This window comes from Lithobates pipiens, unplaced genomic scaffold (assembly GCF_037356315.1).
Source record: "Lithobates pipiens isolate NorthernLeopardFrog02 unplaced genomic scaffold, aLitPip1_a1.2 Scaffold_23, whole genome shotgun sequence".
Lineage (NCBI taxonomy): Eukaryota > Metazoa > Chordata > Amphibia > Anura > Ranidae > Lithobates > Lithobates pipiens.
In genome coordinates, this window is record NW_027507785.1 from 172,300,963 (window position 1) to 172,317,507 (window position 16,545).

General features: G+C 44.7%; 1 protein-coding gene across 2 annotated transcripts in view; it reads left to right on the plus strand.

The window, feature by feature from the left end:
- Positions 1 to 16,545, plus strand: part of ATF6 (activating transcription factor 6) — a 190,994-nt gene that overhangs the window by 21,290 nt on the left and 153,159 nt on the right. For both annotated transcript variants that reach the window (XM_077452616.1, XM_077452618.1), the window contains exon 3: positions 16,395 to 16,476. In XM_077452616.1, the coding sequence (XP_077308742.1) occupies positions 16,395 to 16,476 (82 nt within the window). The remainder of the gene's footprint in view (positions 1 to 16,394; positions 16,477 to 16,545) is intronic.

Below are 16,545 nucleotides of genomic sequence, written 5' to 3' on the forward strand. Positions count from 1 at the left end.
TGTGAAAGGGGTCTTAAGGAGCCATTTAAATCGAATTTTCATTGACTCATTTAGAAAAGGTTTCCAGTTACAACTTTTAAAGTATCAACAAACAATGTAATGTCCTGCGAGCCACCTCTATACTAAAAGCCCAAATCGGGTCTCTCAAATGACACTCTTATTTTGAATCAGCAGCTAGCATTGCACATGTCTCATAAACCACGCAAAGATCATCCAATATTCTAAAGTTCGATGCGCTTTCAAACAAAATCCAAATAGTAAAATGGAAAAAAAAAAAAAAAAAAAAAAAAAAAAAAAAATGTAAAGATGTGCTATATATCAACAGCAAAAAAGTGATAACATGCTAAGTTACAAACAATATTCCCAATAAAGTGCTTTTGTGTGGGATATGATAAAACATCCGTATGGGGAGGGGTAAAATCCTAAAAACAATATGAACCAAACTAGAAAAAGTGCTTCAATGTGCTGTGCGATCAAAAAAAGTTCAAAAGTGCTCCAATGTAATCCATGCAATTCAGTGGTTGCTGTGATATCAATCCAATAATAAGGTGCTGCATGTGCACTGTTGCAGCTGATATTGGGGTGGTATGCTAATCGCCCTCAGTGGATGCACTAACTAGCGTTTGTGCATCCAGGGGAAGGGGACAGGACGGAATGCTATTTAGTGCATCCACTAGGGACGATCAGCATACCACCCCGATATCAGCCGCTACAGCTCGGTTTTATGCCATTTTAGAGTGGCGCCATGAAAATGGGATCTTTACTGTGTTCATAATAAAAGTTTATATATATATATATATATATATATATATATATATATATATATATATATATATATATATATATATATATATATATATATAGTGATATTTGGGGGTTATTTAGCCTCTGTGTAGAGCACACCATTGAGCAGAGTCCATGCCAGTTATGCCATTTAAGGGCTTGTTGGCCCACTTTTATTAAAAGTAAAAGAAAACAAGTCCCATAACAGGAGGGTTCAGCTTCACAGCAGTAACAAACGAATAAACAGAAAAAGTACCAAACCCCCTGGCTCTCCTCAGCAATACTGACCTTTTAGGCTTTACCCTTCAGCCCTCTTGGCCACATAACAGAGATCTTGTACAAGGACTGTACCTCTTTTGATCGTCCTTACTGCTCAGCCCACAGCTTTGGGCCTTCTGACTATACCATGCAGCCATGCATGCTTCTCCCTTGCTTGCCTGGACTCCTCAGGAGGGTGGAGCCCAGAACCCTGGCCTTGGCTCTGTTATAAGCCCAGGACCCACCTGTTCAATCATCCAGCCAGACTTCTGGCTGTTCCCAAAACCCGGTCCCAGGATTGGAGACTCTGTCCCACCCATAACACTATGGAATCTCCGGGCTCCAGGTACCCAACTGGATTTTTGAAAAAAATGAGGAAACTGAAAAGCCAGTTTCCTCCCAAACAAACAACTCCCCTGGAGCCACTCAACCTGCCTGGTTGAGAACCCTGCATCCTTCTGCTGGTGGGGTACCACACTACCACAATATAAAAAAAAAAATATATATATATATAATTATTATTATAAGGTTTTTTTTAGTTTGGTTCACGATTGTATTGTTTTTAGGATTAATTTGCTTTTTTTTCACACCATATGGACTTTTATCATATCCTGCATAAAAACTTTATTTTGAATATTGTTTGTAACTTAGCACTTTATCACTTTATTGCTGTTGACTTATCGCACATCTTTACATTTTTTCATTTCACTATTTGGATTTTATGTTTGAAAGCGCAGCAAACTTTTAAAGTTTATTTTTTTTTTGCTGTCTGAGCCCCTGTTAAGGAGATGCACCCTCTCTATTTGCCTTGTTTACCATTATAAGCGAAAGTATAAAAAAAAAATCTTTTTTTGGTTGTCACCTGAAAAGTAAGAGGGGAAATCTTCCATTGGTGACACTAGGGAGGCTTAAGGGTCCCTAAGGAATTCCCTTAATTTGCAGGGATTTCCTGTTTGGCTATGGGACAGGAAGTGAAGATTAAACTCCACAATGGGACACAGATTTTGAGGGGGGTGCACGGGTTTCCTATACAGTAGTTCTACTTTTAAGGCAAAATAGTAGTCTGGTTATTTGGTTTCCTGGGGTCTGTTATAAATGTTTCATGAACTTCTTTTTATAGAAGTACTGTGGATTAAAATTTTGAATGATTACAAAAAAGCTTCAAATTTTAGCACAGATCAATACTCTTTTCGTTTTCAGCTCTGTGTCTGCAAACCCAAATTTAGTAGATGGTTTTCATTGGTATGAAATCAAAAACCCTGTAAAGTTAGGTCTTTAAACTTCTTCTTCTTTTTTTTTTTTCTTTAAACAAAATTTTAGGTTTTCGGTGCTCTTTGGGGAGACCTCCTGTCCCCTTAATAATGTATCTGCCTGCCTCTAAACTGTCACAATAGCTTAGAGTGTTTCTTAACCACTTCAATACAGGGCACTTTCACCTAGGGATGCACCGAAATTTCGGCCACCAAAACATATGGGCCAAAAATGGCCTTTTCGACAAAATGTCAAAAAGGAAATTGCATTGATAATGGCGCCTAAATTGGGGAGAGGCTGCCCCGTACAGGGGTGTCATTCTGGCACGGCGCGCCGCAGTCCCCTCCTCCCTCCCTCTTCACCACGATCTCTGTGTGTCACGGAGCTTAACTACACAGACCGCAGTAACAATGTCCCGCCTGCTGTGACAGACGATGCACTGATCCAATGGTGGGACGTTGAATCAGTGTGATGTGATTACAGGAGGCGGGACATTGTCACTGCGACCCAGGCAATTCAAATGCAGCTCCGTGACAGAGAGATTTGCCGCTTTGATTCAGGCACTGGCAGGCTGCATGACTGGCACTGGTGAGGTTGCATTGATCTCTTGTACCATGTCCGCAGTCCCTGACCACCTCCCGTGCCATGTCCGCAGTCCCTGACCACCTCCCGTGCCATGTCCGCAGTCCCTGACCACCTCCCGTGCCATGTCCGCAGTCCCTGACCACCTCCCGTGCCATGTCCGCAGTCCCTGACCACCTCCCGTGCCATGTCCACAGTCCCTGACCACCTCCCGTGCCATGTCCACAGTCCCTGACCACCTCCCGTGCCGTGTCTGCTAGAGGTGCACCGCATGGAAATTTAGCTAATACTATTAGCAATGTGTTTATATAAAAATGTATACATTTTATTTAACCACTTAAGCCCCTGACTATTTGGCTGGTCAAAGACCAGAGGACTTTTTACAATTTTTGGCACTGCACTGCTTTAACTGGTTATTGCGCGGTCATGAAATGTTGTACCTAAACAAAATTTGCATCCTTGTGGGCAAAAAAAAAAAAATTGTTTTCTTTTAAAGGTATTCGATTGTCTCTGAAATTTTTATTTTTTGCGATCTAAACGGGAAAAAAAAAAAGAAAATTTTGATAAAATAGCTTGGAGTGTCTACTTTCCAAAATGGTATCATTTGGGGGGGGGGGGGGGGGGGGTGGGTGTTTGAATTTTCCTGGCATTTTATGCACAACATTTAGAAGCTTATGTCACACATCACTCACTCTTCTAACCACTTGAAGACAAAGCCCTTTCTGACACTTTTTGTTTACATGAAAAAAAATTTTTTTTTTGGAAGAAAATTACTTTGAACCCCCAAACATTTTATATATAAAAAAAATTTAAAGCAAAGGCCCTACAGATTAAAATGGTGGGTGTTTCATTTTTTTTTCCCACACAGTATTTGCGCAGGAAAATTGTTTGGAAAAACACACTTTTTATTTAATTTTTTAAATTTTAATGCACTAAAACACACTATATTGCCCAAATGTTTGATGAAATAAAAAAGATGATCTTAGGCTGAGTGCCTGGATACCAAACACGACATACTTTAAAATTGCGCACAAGCGTACATTGGTGACAAACTACAGGAGGAGGCCTACTGCTAAAATTGCTGCCCTCAATCTAACCTTTGCGGTGATACCTCACATGCATGGTGCAATTGCTGTTTACATATGATGCCAGACCAACGCTTGTATTCGCCTTTGCGTGAGAACAGGGTGCTATATATATATATATATATATATATATATATATATATATATATATATATATATAATATATATATATTATAATTTTTATTAGCTAAGGGAATGTAAATATCCCCTATGATAGCAATAGGTAGTGATAGGAGAGCCAGAGAAACTATGGGAGACGGTGGGGTGGCATTCCCTCCCACTGCTTGTGAAAGCAGTCTAGAGGCTAATTAGCTGCTAGGATTGCTTTTACATGAAAGCCGACCGCTGGCTGAAAAGAATGATGCCAAGATTATACCTAAACCCGCAGGCATCATTATGGTATAACCACTCAAAGTCCAGCGACATACCAGTTTGTTGCTGGTCCTTGTTGTTGTGCATATATTGTAAAAAAATAATTATTTTTTATGCAGCCTGTGGACTGAACGAAAAAAGATTGATCGGTGGGTATGCCCACCATTAGAATACCACCCTTCATCCACCCACTTCTAATGATGGGCATACATTCACCATTTATATATGCCGAAGCATGGGGGCATCTGCGGCAAAAGGTAGGCGCAAATCGCTCCTCCATGCTTCGGCATATATGCTCCTTTTTTTAACTATGGTGGTGGAATCACCTCCTACAGTGCTGGAGTCACGACTTTATGTATCATAGAAGCAAATGCTGTTGTTGTCAAGATAAATAAATCCACGCTGCAACTGAATGGCGTACCTGCTAAGCAAATGATGGTTAACTATAAAACAACCATTACAATATAACATACCATACCTGCAAAGCAAATACAATAAAACATAGAAAAAATAATACAGAGCGAGAACAATAGATATAGAATAGTAAGCAAACAGTAGAGCGGAAAGAAGAGTGCGAACAGAAGAGAGAGAAGAAAAATATAGCCACCAACTATTTTTGGCTTTTTTTATAAAAAAAAAAATTTTTTTTGTGTTTTTCACTTTTTTCACTTTTATAAAAACTGTAAAGAAAACTATAAACTGAACGTTGCAGATTAGGGCCTCTTAAAATGTGATGGCCATCACATCTTTCGAGACCCCAAAACCCTGTATACGTGTGCCTATGACTGTGTGGTGCTGTACCCTACGCTAATACTCAACTAGTGTGTGGTAGCGTTCAAAACAGTCACCAGTGCAAAGACCAGGTTGGTCAGGACAGGAGGGACAATAAAAGCGTGTGTCACGCCTAAATCTTTTTACAGACACGACATCTTCTTTGGGGGTTTCTTTGGGTAGGGGTACCAGGGAGGACATGTGGAAAATGCCTCTCATGCAGCCGGCTTACTGCATTTGCACTGGAAAGTTGGGCTAGAGCACCGTCTGGAAACATAAGGGCTCTGATCTCTTCCTGGAATTGGAGGAAGCATCCAGTTCGTCCTGAAGCTCTGTATAGCACATGCGCGTTCAGCAAAGCCAATTGAAATAAGTATACAGACATTTTTTTTTGTATCAGGGTCTGGCCTTACGGGCAATTGGGTACGGCACCAACAACTGGTCGTTGAGGTTCATCCCTCCCATATTTTGGTTATATTCCTGGACACAGAGAGGTTTCTCCAGTAATTTGGACAGTCGTGTCTGCATGAAGGGAGGTAAAAACAAAAACATTCTTATTATCCCTCCACTTCATAGTGAGCAAATTATTACATCTCGGGCTCTCTCCCACAGCCTGAGACCGGAATCTACAAGCCGCTGGGGAAAGCCCTGGTGATAAGGTTGCATGGTACCACATGCTCCAATCTGATGATCAAACAAGTGACTAAAATGTGGCACGCTTGTGTAATAATTGTCAACATACAAGTGGTACCCCTTTCCGAATAAGGGTGACACCAAGTCCCACACAATCTTGCCAACGCTTCCTATGTAGTCAGGGCGGTTTAGCGGCTCTACGTGACTATCTCTTCCCTCGTAAACCATAAAACTATATGTATAGCCTGTTACCTATCAGAGCTTATACATCTTGACCCCGTATCTGGCACACTTGCTGGGAAGGTACTGTTTGAATGACAAGCGACCAGTAAACTTAACAAGGGGCTCGTCAACGCAGACACCTTGATGGGGAGTAACCAAGGCTGTTGGTTGAAGTGGTTTACGAGGGGTTGAATTTTGTAGAGCCGATCAAATTCAGGGTCACCCTGAGGACAACAGTTCATTGTCACTGAAGTGCATGAACCGCAAGATCTGCTCGTATCGTGTCCTGGTTATGGAGGCAGAGAACACGGGCATATGGTGAATTTGGTCAGTGGACCAATATGACCGCAACTCCCTCTTTTTGGTTGTGCCCATGAGGAGGGAAAGGCCCAGAAAGGTCTTAAATTCGGAGACCATAATTGGTCTCCAATTTCTGGCAAGGGTCAGCTGGGGATTAGCGACGATGTATTGACAAGCATACAAATTGCTTTGGTCCACAATAGATCTAGAGATCTTCGGTGAAAAACAGCGCATAATAATCAAGTGATGTAAAATCAACTGTTTCCATCTGAATGCTGGGTTGGCCAGTGAATGGGGGAAGTATGGGTGCTGCAGAAGTGGTGGGTTCTCATTTGGGATTGGCGAATGCAGCAGGAAGGGCGCTATGGACTCGACAGGCCTGTCTTTGTCTTTTTGTTGGCAGTGGGAAACTACTTATGCTTGCCACCTCGCCAATTTGAACTGCACTTATGAGACTCTCCACTTCACCAAGTGTTACTGCAGTGCTGGATGTAAAAACCAGGATGTACTAGGTCGCAGGTGCTTGCCAGTTCACCAGAAGGAATAGCGGCGCTAGTACTGGCTCTCTGCTCCATATGAGGGACCTGTGATTCTTGCACCTCAGCGACAGCAGAAGATGAGCCTGACCTTGGCAGGGACCACAACTCTGTCGACAGAGCTATCTGTCAGGGTGCCGCAGCTGTCTACTGGTTCGTTTTCTGAGCCTGAATCTGCCAGATGAGTGACTTCCTCTTCACTATCTGTCATGCTCGGAAACATTTAGGCCTCTTCACTAATGTACCTTCGATTTGCCATTTTGGGCTCTAAATTTATTGGTACACTAGTGAGACTCACAGGTAAAAAAGCTCCTAGTCTGTCGGTGACTGTATCAAAACGCTAACAAAAAAACTGTTAGCAATCGCAGGGATCAGGCCTGCGAACGCTGCAGTTATGTGTTCAATGTTTTGTAAGTGACAGTGATCAATCGATACTGCACTTTGGTGGGCTGGCATGGGCGGAGGGGCTAAACGCAGGTGCTAGCAGGTATCTGGGCTGATCCTGCTAACACTGTATTTTTGGGAACCCTAAACAGTTGGACGCATCTATAGATCGGATCAGATATCGATCCGTTCAGATACTATACCACTAAAGGAGGTGTATGCTGCGTGCGCGGGTGTTGGTGGTACTGGCACTAACCTGACGCTGCCTGGGGTGACGCAGACCCCATCTGACCCTAAAACCTAACTTTGATCACCAGCTGGGTGATCAGGGGGTTAAACCTTTATTGGGTAAAATACAGCGGGGCCCTGACGCAATAAAAAAAATAACTAGCTAAACTGCGTCACCCGTGGCACATATACTGTGATCACAGGTGACACTGGGTAATCAAGGGGTTAAACCTTTATTGGGGGGTTGGGGGGGGGGTCTCTAGTCCTATCTGAGCCTAATACTAGTTACCCTAACACTTAGTGTCAATAATGACACTAGTACAGCGATCAAAAATTTTTCTCTTTTGTTCATTGATGGACATGGCTCCAGTAATCTAGGGTTATTACGCCACCTTCAGGAGAGGACTAGGCAGAACATGTAATGCATGTGAAACACAACAGAACTGTACAGTTCCACCCAGGGGGCGGTCCCTCTGGTAATAACCCCTCAGCCTGCTTCCTGCAGCTCAGTTATTTTTTTCTTCTGCCTAGTGATAGACAAACGACCTAGGCTCCCTGCCGGGACCATCAGTCCTGGGTATTTTTTCAGTTTTTTGCCTTTTGTGCAAGGTTTTAAGATCCTGTGATCTTCTATCAACAGCCGGCTGGGTGACAGGCTGGATAATATAGATCCTTGTAGTCTCCCCAGCCTGGCCATCGAGCGTGTGCAGACCCTAGCTACACGCTGGGTCGGCCACAGCATGCCCCTCAGGCTCCAGGGGCGCCCGATGAGCGCAATGCTCCGGGGGAAAAAACATATGACCGGACTACAAATGTCTTTGTCACAGTGTGCCGTGGCCCACAGCCACCCCGTACTGCTCAGGTGTGGGTCTGTGATGGGATGCTTCCAGCTCGTCCGGATGGCAAGTACAGCTCTGCCTGCCTCGGCAGGATTGAACTACTGGGCATTCCCTGGGTGGTCGATTAGGGGTCCCTCTCCTCCATTTCTCCCCCCCCCCCCCCGTGTGAGGGATGCTGCATGGCTGGGCTGTTGAGCGGTGTGTGTACCTGAGCCAGGGGTCCTCCGAGGGGCTCTGATCGTTGATTTGGGGCTGCACTAGCTGTCTGTGTCCCTAGGCTGTCTGTGGGCTCTGCATGTGCTGCCGCCATAGCACTGTCTGCCACCATTATTTGTGTACAGTTGTTTGTCGGCCATTTTCTGTGAGTCTCTGTGAGAAGCATGGTCAGCGGCCATTTCCTCAAAGTTCGGCGGCCATTTTACCTGTTATTTTCCTCTATTCAGGGCGCTGGTGGCCATTTTTTGTAGCCTCAGCGCATTTTTTTCTCCACAGCGCTGGTTCGTGTACCTCAGAACAGCGTGGGTTTTTTTTGCGCTGGAAGCTGACACTGGACACAGGCACCTGTAACAGCATGGCGCAGCGCTTGGTCAGGGTGGTGAGTCCTGTGGTGGGGGCCCCTCAGTCTGTAGCAGCTAGGAGGGTGTCATTGAGTCCAAAAGTCCCCAGGAGTGGCAGACAGGGTGGGTCAGCATGGTGTCGGAAACTGGCATTTCTTCTCCAGATCTCCCTGCAATTGCAACTGGCTTGTCTGCAAACAGTGCAGTGCCTTTGACGCTTTGTTGGCGGTCCTTGAACCATTCGTTGCCAGGGTGGAGGTGGTGTGCAGGCGCAAAGGTGGTAAAAAGCGGCCCCTGCCCCCGTCCTCTGGAGAGACTTCTGAGTAACCAGCAGCCCCTGCTCTGATGTGTCAGAGGATGCTGACCAGGACCGATCGGACAGTGAGGATGGTTCCGGGTCCGTGCAAGACAAAGCGCTAGTTGGAGCACTTATCACAGCTGTGCATGATACCCTGAAAATGCAGGATGCGGCAGGATCCTCTGCTGAGGTAGCGGTCCCGTAAGCCAGTCTGTACACCTAAGTCAGATACAGAAACACCTTAATTCGATAAGTTCATATGCAAGCAATGGGGAAGCCCGAAACGGACCTTTTCGGTCCCAAAAAGAATGGCTGTGTGTTCTTCTTAAAAAAAATAAAATAAAAACGGTCGCCTCCCCTGGTTGTGTACCCCCCAGTATCCAGGTTAAATAAAGTAACCACGATCCTGGTAGAAGGGACTCCTGCATTTAAAGACCCTACAGACAGGAAGGCCGAGGCAGACGCTTACCGAGTGGGCAAAACTATTGCACCGTGAATTGGAGAAGCAGCAGGCCTCTCCTGTCTGCGTGGAACTAGCAGACCAGTTAGTGCACGGCCTTAAGTAAGTCTGTGATGCAGCCCTGGATACGCTTCCCTTGCTCTCCAGAGCATCAGTTTCAGCAGTGGTGCTGCGGCGCCTGATTTGGCTGAAATGCTGGTCTGCGGACCAGGCATCTAAAAAAAAGCCTTGACAGATTTACCCTTCCTTTGGTGAGCGGCTATTTGGAGCCTCGCTGGATAACATTAAAGTGAAGGGCCACCCTGAAAAAAAATATATTAAAAATTACAAAAAAATCTAAAAAAAAAATGAAGAAAAATTTTTTTTTTACTTACCAGAAATGCCTGTTGCTAGGCACATAATCCTAATCTTCCTCTTCCTCCTCCGCGGAGATGTTTTCTTCTCTCCTCGTCGCATTGTCTTCTGGGTAATGGATCGCACTGTGTTCTGGGAACTGTGTTCCAGAACACAGCACGTCCCATTCACAAAGCGCTGCGCGACTCTCGCATGCGCAGTAGGAAACGGGCAGTGAAGCCATAAGGCTCCACTGCCTGTTTCCCTTAGAAGGAATGGCGGCACTGGGACCCGAGAGCCGAGGGACGGGTCGGCCTCGGGCGGCCGACATCGCGGGCACCCTGGACAGGTAAGTGTGCTTATTAAGACAGCAGCTGCAAACACTGCAGTGTTTGCAGCTGCTGACTTTTAATTATTTTATTTTTTTTAAACGGCCCTCCTCTTTAAGAATGTCACAGGTGGGAAGAGCACCTTGCTCCTACAGTCCAGGAAGAGTAAGGAGCCAGGCCGCAGGCGAGGGCCCTCGTTTTCCGCTCAAGAGGCTTTTTCGTCTGCCCGGGACTTCAGCAAAACGCTCCCAGTCCGACAGGGCGACTACTGAGGGACAGAAGCATCCGTGGACAAGATGGAGTTCCTCTCTTGGCCACCAAACAGCTTTTTCCCCTCCAGCATACCCTTACTCCGGGAGGCCCTGTCTGAGGCAGTAAGGGACCTGCTCAGTCGCACGGTGAGAGTGCCTGTTCCAGAAATGGAAAGGTTTCAGGGATTCTATTCCAATCTGTTTGTAGTCCTCAAAAAGGAAGGGGTACGTCCAATCTTGGACCTAAAAGCCCTCAATTTGTTTGTGAAAGTACAGAGGTTCAGAATGGATTCAGTACGCTCCTTAGTCACTGCACTCCATCATGGAGATTCCCTGGCGATTTGCAGTAGGGGAAGACCACTACCAGTTTGTGGCTCTCCCCTTTTGGCTTGGCTTCAGCACCCCGAGTCTTTACCAAGGTATTGGCTCCAATTTTGGCGTTGTTGCGACAATGTGAGATCGCAATCGTGGGTTACCTAGACGATCGCCTTCTGAGAGCATCTTCCACCTCAGAATTAAAGGAGGATGTGGCGATCACCATGCAAACCCTGCAGTAATTTGGGTGACTGTCGAACCTAAGAAAGTCGATGCTCATACCGAATCAGCGCTTGGAGTACCTAGACTTACTGCTGGACTCTGTGGAAGTGAGAGTTTCTCCCTCCAGACAAAATGGGACAAATATCCGTTATCCCTGGATCGGCAGATTCAGGTGAGCCAGTTAGTCAGGGACTCTCTTCTCTGGTGGCTGAGATCTCTGGCCCTTCGGTCCGGGAAATGGTTCCTACCTCTTCATTGGACAGTGATCACAACGGACGCCAGCCTGACTGGCTGGGGTGGAGTACAATCAACCCAGGGCCTCTGGTCGAGGGAGGAATCTCAGTTGCCGATCAATGTGCTCGAACTTTGAGCGATCAGGCTATGTCTCTCCACATGGTCGATGATCGGATGACCTTGTTGTCTCAGAATCCAGTCAGACTACACCACTGGTCACGCTCTGTCAGCCATATACACCCCGGGAGTAGAAAACTGGCAGACGGACTACCTAAGTCGCCAGATGCTCGACCCAGGAGAGTGGTCACTGCATCTGGTGGTGTTCAGGCTTCTTTGCCTGCGGTGGGGCACACCAGATGTGGATCTCCTGGCCTCTCTGCTCAATCTAAAGGTGCGGAGGTTCGTGCCCAAGGCAAGCGATCCCTGGGCGGATGCGTCAGATGTGTTGGTGGCTCCATGGGAGCAGTACCGGCTGATTTACGGCGCTAAAACTGTTACCACGTCTGCTCGGCAGAGTGGAGGCCGAGGGGATTCCAGTAATATTGATTGGCCTCGGCATCCTTGATACGCCAACCTGGTACTCCTGGTGACGGATGCTTCCGATACTCCACCCTACTTTACTGTCGCTGGTTTTAATGCCGTGGCTGTTGAAAGCCAGGTGCTAAGGAACCGAGGTCTGTCTGACTTGGTGATTTACACTATGTTGAGGGCACGAAAATCTTCTCGCAAGATATACCATCGTACATGGAAGGCTTATATCTCCATGTGTGAGGAGATGAGGTAGCGTCCGCACAACTATTCCGTTACAAGGATCCTGCTGTTCTTACAGCGAGGAGTGGGCCAGATACTGGCTTTAAGCACCATCAAGGGACAGATATCAGCCTTGGCTGTCCTTTTTCCAATGACCACTGGCGTCTCACTCTTTAGTGAGCACCTTTTGTACAATGGGTCCGGCATGTAGTCCCTCCGGTGGGTCCACCCTTACCTCTGTGGGATCTGAACCTGGTGTTATCGGCACTTCAGAAACCGCCGCTTGAGAACATCAGGGAAATTCCTTTGTTAACACTCTCTCAGAAAGTGGTCTTTCTGGTGGCTATTACATTTGCCAGGAGGGTTTCGGAACTGGCGGCCTTGTCTTGCAAGTCGCCCTTTCTAGTTATCCACAAGGGTAAGATAGTGTTGCGTCCGCAACCTTCTTTTCTGCAGAAGGTGATTTCGGCTTTTCACCTCAATGAAGATATTGTGTTACCATCTCTGCGTCCAAAACCGATACACTCTAAAGGAAGTGGCCCTCCATTCCCTGGACATGGTCCGGGCTCTAAGGGTATATCTGTCTGCCACAGCTCCCTTCCGGAAGTCAGATTCTCTTTTCGTTTCGGTAGCTGGTCCGAAAAAAGAACCAGTGGTCTCGTCATCCACCATTTCCAGGTGGATCAGACAGATCGTGGTCCAGGCTTGTGCCTTGAAGGGGTCAGGTGCCCCCCTTTTCTGTCACGGCCCTTTCCACCAGGGCAATTGGGACCTCTTGGGCCTTCCGACATCAAACATCAGTCTCTCAGGTGTGTAAGGCGGCGACTTGGTCATCCATTCACACTTTTACAAAGTTCTACAAAGTTGATGTATGAGCAGCCTCGGATGCCTGCTTTGGCCGCAGTGTTGCAGGCGGCCATGTAATGTTGCAATTTTACACTCTTTCTGAAGAGAAAGTTACCTCTTTTTTTTTTTTTAATGCCAATGCACTGTGTTGGATATGTTAACCGTAAGTTCTGATGCAGTTGGTTCAGATGGTGGCTCCCCCGTTAGGGAGCACCTCTGGTTGTGGGTGAAGTTATGTTGCTGTTCCCACCCCTCATTATGATACTGCTTGGGGACGTCCCTACGGTCAAGATTACTGGAGCTGTGTCTGTCAATAAACGAAAGAGAAAATAGGATTTTTGTACTCGCCGTAAAATCTTTTTCTCTAAAGTTCATTGACGGACACAGCACCCTCCCCTCCTATTGGTTTACGTTATACTGCTTGTTTACGTACTGAGCTGCAGGAAGCAGGCTGAGGGGTTGTTATCAGAGGGACCGCCCCCTGGGTGGAACTGTACAGTTCTCTTGTGTTTCACATGTATTACATGTTCTGACTAGTCCTCTCCTGAAGGTGGTGTAATAACCCTACGGTCAAGATTACTGGAGCTGTGTCCGTCAATGAACTTCAGAGAAAAGGATTTTGCGGTGAGAACAAAAATTTTAAAACACTAATTTTCGGTTTTCCGCCTAGTGTATTTTTCATTTTCAGTATCGATTTCGGCACTAAAAACCCCATTCGGTGCACCCCTATTTTCACCCCCTTCCTGTCCAGGCCAACTTTCAGCACTGTTACTTTTTGAATGACAATTACGCGGTCATGCGGCGCTGTACTCAAACTAAATATTTCTTTTGTTTTCCCCCACACATAGAGCTTACTTTTGGTGATATTTGATCACCACTGGGTTTTTTATCTTATGCCTACAAATAAAAATGGGAAAAAAAAAGACAGAAAAGGAAAAAAAAATTTATTTGTTTTGTGTTTAAAACTTTTTAAATAAGTACGTGGTGTGTGGGTTTTTTTTTCTTTTTTTTTTTTCCCTTCCTCCTCCTTCACTGATAAGGCTGCACTGACGATATAGCGGCACCGACTAAGCACCGCTGACGGGCGGCACTGGTGGGCAGTGATTAGGAGTCATTGATGGGTGATCACTGATGGGAAAAGATTGCCATTTTTAATGGCCATTGATTGGTTTCCCTGGTGGGCTCTAGTGGGCATTCTGGATGGGTCTGCACTGATGATCAGTGCGTTCCAATGTGATCCGAGCCTGAAACTGACATTTTCAAATGCGTATGGCACCTGATTCTCTTAATTCTCTTACCAACCGTGCTAAAAATTGATAGTTCATATGTAAGAACAGTCTGCTTCTGCAGGAGCATATTCTTTATTTTCTTAAGTTGTTGTAGAGCTGCGTTTAAAATGGAGACTCTGTCACTAGGATAAAAAAATAAATTAGGCAGAAGCCTGCAAAGGAAGATATTAAGTTCTTATCTCTAGAGCAAGCGGAGTCAGAGGCTTGTTTTCTTGCAGCAGCTGAGAAAAAAAAGCTATCTGATACTTTCGAGTGTGTCAGTATGTCCATGCTGTGCTATGACGGCTGCTATGTCGTCATAGGACACAGTAGTGATATACCAGCTGGAGGGTGAAGCCACAGATCCCTGCAGTGCTGACACTAGCTGACACACCTTGAAGCATTCAATAACCACTACTAATAGACACAATGGGTGTTATTTACAAAAGGCAAATCCACTTTGCACTACAAGTGCAAAGTGCACTTGAAATTGCACTGAAAGTGCACTTGGAAGTGTAGTCGCTGTAAATCTGAGGGGTAGATCTGAAGTGAGGGGAAGCTCTGCCGATTTTATTATTCAATCATGTGCTTGCATTCATAACATAGATAATATACAATAATAAGTGACTTTCCAATGTCCAAAAGTGAACAATGTGCTCCAAAAACTTCAAGGTGCGCAAACACCCCCACCTTATGTCCTTACTCACTGGATGGAATGGACCCTTAACTTTTCAGTCTAGGGGTCGTTACAAGCTTAAAATGATGGTCAGGGATGGCAGCTTTACATCAATTCACCAGGCAGATCTCACATGCACAAGATAATCATCCAAGATATTAATACCCAAAATGAAATAAAAGGAGGGAACTAGGAGTGAAGTACCATTGCGCAATAAACTTACTGCCAAAGTACGAATGGATACTTTAAAAATGCAGGATAAAAACAGGCATGAAATGTCAAGAGGCTGAAAATGGGAAATGCTGCTTGGTCTCGGAACCGGAAATTACATCAACTCGTCTTGTTTGACAAGTGAATCGCACCTTGTGTACAGAAGAGGCGCACTATTTATTTTTTTACTTCCTTTTTCACATTTCACTGTTAGTGCAAGTATACATATTTAGAATAGAATATATTTTGTTTACTTGAATAGAAGTAGTCAGTAAGGATGGCTGTTTTAATTATTTTATATATTCTCTTCCAGTCTTAAAAAAAAAAAAAAAAAAAAAAAAAAAAACACGAAGTATAAACCTCTATGAAATCATTTGTGTGAAGTGTCCTTTTTTTAAAAGCAGTCACTGAGCTCCAGTTAGGTGCCTATGCTTAGGTTGAGACAATGTTAGCTGCAGGCAAAAGTAAGAATTTTGTTTCCTTTCCCTCAGTGGTCTTTTTTGTGTTATTTTGTAGCAAAAGCTATAGGGTGAGTGGTTGCAGGCTGTGGCTGATCTGTGTCATACATTTGTGGACACAAATGGAAACTGGTACAGACATCAGGATATACTTGACTATCTCAGAGCCAGAATCTCAGTCTAGGAAATAGATACTGGCCTAAAGGATGCCTGAACCAAGAAGCTGCAATCCTTTTGACTGGAGAATCGGGGGATAAAGCATTATCAGGAGGGCTATTGTGATTTCTATGAAAGGTAATAATCCACCAGCAAGTGTTACACTTAAAATGTACTTCAGCCAAATCCTTATATTTCATTTTTCATAGAGTAGGAAAGGTTTAAAACCCTGACAGTTTTTTTTTGTTGGTACTCTGAAAGGAAACATCACTTCCTGTCAGATTCTGCAGGAATGTAGAGGACTTCCACTCACTTTGGGAGATTTCTACTAGTGGATTGCTGTATCAGGGTTATGTGCTCACATTACGAGGATTCCCCCTCTCGGGACAATTCTAACATTTTGCATTTCTTAGTGATAGGTGGTCATCATTATAGACTGGTACATTTTCCTGATGGGATCTCACAGTAGTAAAATGCCTTTTCTCACTTTATCCAAAACTTAGTTTTGCCTAGAGATGCAGTTTAAACATTACTTAGCATGCATGCATTTAATGATAACTGTTCTATATTACAGCATAAGAGCATGTTTGGAAGCTCAGCAGCATGGCCACTGTGTAATGATCATACTAAAACTTTTTTCTCTGCTTACAAGTAATAAATATTTAACCAGCCTGTTTTATTTTTTCCCCACATAACAGTATTCAACATATGGATAGTAATCAGGTTTTGTCTAACATTGTTCAACGGGCACTAAAATTTCTTTTTTTTGTGTGTGTGTGTGTTAAAGGCGGACAATTTTGATAATTTGGACTTTACTGCAGACCTAATGTCTTGGAATTCTCACCAACTGAATGAGCAATGTTTCACAGGTATGAAGTTTTACATTTTATTTAAAAAATGTATAGCTGAAAATTTATGTGAAGTGTAAGTAAGAAAAA